The sequence below is a fragment of the Phaethon lepturus genome, unplaced genomic scaffold, assembly GCF_000687285.1.
Source record: "Phaethon lepturus isolate BGI_N335 unplaced genomic scaffold, ASM68728v1 scaffold38024, whole genome shotgun sequence".
Classification (NCBI taxonomy): Eukaryota; Metazoa; Chordata; class Aves; order Phaethontiformes; family Phaethontidae; genus Phaethon; species Phaethon lepturus.
The window spans coordinates 1,960-4,125 of record NW_010533245.1 but is presented as its reverse complement, the minus strand read 5'-3'; the positions used below and the strand labels follow the sequence as shown (position 1 = coordinate 4,125).

Genomic DNA, 2,166 nt, shown 5'->3' with positions numbered 1-2,166 from the left:
CCCACCGCAAGTCGAGGGGCTGCGCATGGCATGGGCAGGAGTTTTGCTGTCTTTGTAGCCAGGGCTACAAAGCTCCAGGGCTGGGTGATGTCGGGAGATGAAAGCGGGAGGCAGCACATCTTATCCTGAATCGATTTCCTTGCTCAGAAAAATCAGTTTTTCATGGTTATAGGGCAGATCTACTACTCCTGGCCTTGCTGCTGACTTTGTTCTGTCATAGGCAAATCGTTGCCCCTTTCTGTACTCTAGCTGCCCTGGATGCACTCAAGGACTACGAGCCCTTCCTACAACCCCTCAGCAGTTTGGGTTTCTCAGCTAGCAGAGGGCAGAGAGCTGAAAACTCTCATTCAAAAAACCAGGCAGAAACAGAAATCTGCCCATGCTCTTGTTCACAGTCCTTCTATTTCGGGGAGATCAGCATTGGGACCCCGCCACAAAATTTCCTGGTGCTCTTTGACACCGGCTCGGCCAACCTGTGGGTGCCCTCCACCTACTGCCAGACTCCAGCCTGCGGTGAGCATCCCTCGGGGGACACAGCAGTGCCGGGGGGCCGGGGCTCCCCACCCATCGGTGCTCTCGGACAGCCCTTGCGCGCTGCAGGCTGGAGCTATGACAGGGAAATCAGTGCGAGCCGATGGGGTTTGGTGTTTGCTCCCTACTCGGTCACACCGGCGGGGCTGCTTTTGGGTGGTCCCTTCCCTAGGAAGCCCCTTGCCGGGGATTTCTGCCTGTGTGGGGACAGGGATGCTGAACCACGGGCAGGATGTGACCCTGGGCGCCATGACCTTCTCTCCATGCAGTGAATCATGCATGCCAGGTTCAACACCAGCCTGTCGTCCACCTTCTCGGGCATCGATGTGTCCTACACCCTGAGCTACGGGTTCGGTGACCTGTCGGTGGCATTAGGGTACGACACCGTGACGGTAAGTGACTTCTGATGTGTTGGTGCGTTGCTGCAATCAGGGTAAGAAGTGGCTGCGGTTGTGATCAGTTCGATTCAGTGAAAAATTTAGGGGGTAAGTGAAAGTACCTTCTGATTCGGGATATTAGGGCCTGAACCTCCCATGTAGATTTTATGGCGTGTCAGCAGAAATTTACTCAGAGACTGGGATCTGCAAGCGAACAGCCCGAGTCCTCTGGACTGTTCATCATTGCTTTGGGCTAAGGGATATCTTTGGCGTTGTTTGCTTTTCACACCGATGAGCTGAGCTTTGTCATTACAGGACATAAGAAACGTTCTGTTGTGAGGCTTGCACACAGTAAAAGTGTGATTTTAAACTTATTTAACTGAGTCAAACCATTTTTCTGGGTGTTTTTACGAAATAATAAGGGTGATGGGACAAAGCCTATGAGCCAGGCTGCTCCCAACTCCACCTCCCACCTGTGGTGGGGAACAGCTCAGCACCTCTCAGTGCAGATTTACCTTCGTGATGTTGCTGGCCACCCCTGCCTCTCCCCAGAAACTCCCTGGTGGGATGTTGCTGTCAAGGGGGGTGTCCAAAACACTGACATCTCCCAGCATCTTTCCTCTCCCTCTAGATCCAGAACATCGTCATCAGGAACCAGGAGTTCGGCCTGAGCCTGGATGAGCCCAGCAGACCCTTTTACTACCTGGACTTTGATGGGATTTTGGGCATGGCTTATCCGGGTATTGGCATCGGCGGTTACAACACGCTGATGCAGAACCTGCTGCAGCAGAGCCAGCTCACCGAACCCATCTTCAGCTTCTATTACTCACGGTGAGACCTCTGACAGCGGGTCTCTCTCTTGCATAGACACAGCCTGGATCCATCCTTTTCTTCATTCACTCTCCATCCACACGTTCTCCCCACATGCCTGTATGCTACACTGCTTTCTACGGAGCAGCCTGCCTGATTCGGGGTTTCGTTTTGTGTCTTTCCAGCAACCCAACGTATAACTATGGTGGGGAAGTCATCCTCGGAGGGGTTGACCCCCAGCTGTACTCCGGGGAGGTTTTATGGGCTCCTGTGGTCCAGGAATTGTACTGGAAGATCGGTATTGAGGAGTAAGTGCTGCACCATGGCTCAGAGGGGGTCTTGGAGCAGGGGAGCCTTTTCTGATGCCTTTTCTGCTGCTCTCTCCAGGTTCTCCATCGGGTCGTTGGCCACCGGCTGGGGGGAGCCAGGGCGGGAGGGGAGGGGGGGG

At 54.2% G+C, this 2,166-nt stretch overlaps 1 protein-coding gene across 1 annotated transcript in view; it reads left to right on the top strand.

The window, feature by feature from the left end:
* Positions 1-2,166, top strand: part of LOC104619296 (gastricsin-like) — a 3,600-nt gene that overhangs the window by 489 nt on the left and 945 nt on the right. The window contains exons 3-7 of the mRNA XM_010285119.1: positions 396-517; positions 809-923; positions 1,540-1,739; positions 1,904-2,026; positions 2,106-2,166. The exon at positions 2,106-2,166 is cut by the window's right edge and continues 99 nt beyond it. Coding sequence (XP_010283421.1) covers positions 396-517; positions 809-923; positions 1,540-1,739; positions 1,904-2,026; positions 2,106-2,166 — 621 coding nt within the window. The remainder of the gene's footprint in view (positions 1-395; positions 518-808; positions 924-1,539; positions 1,740-1,903; positions 2,027-2,105) is intronic.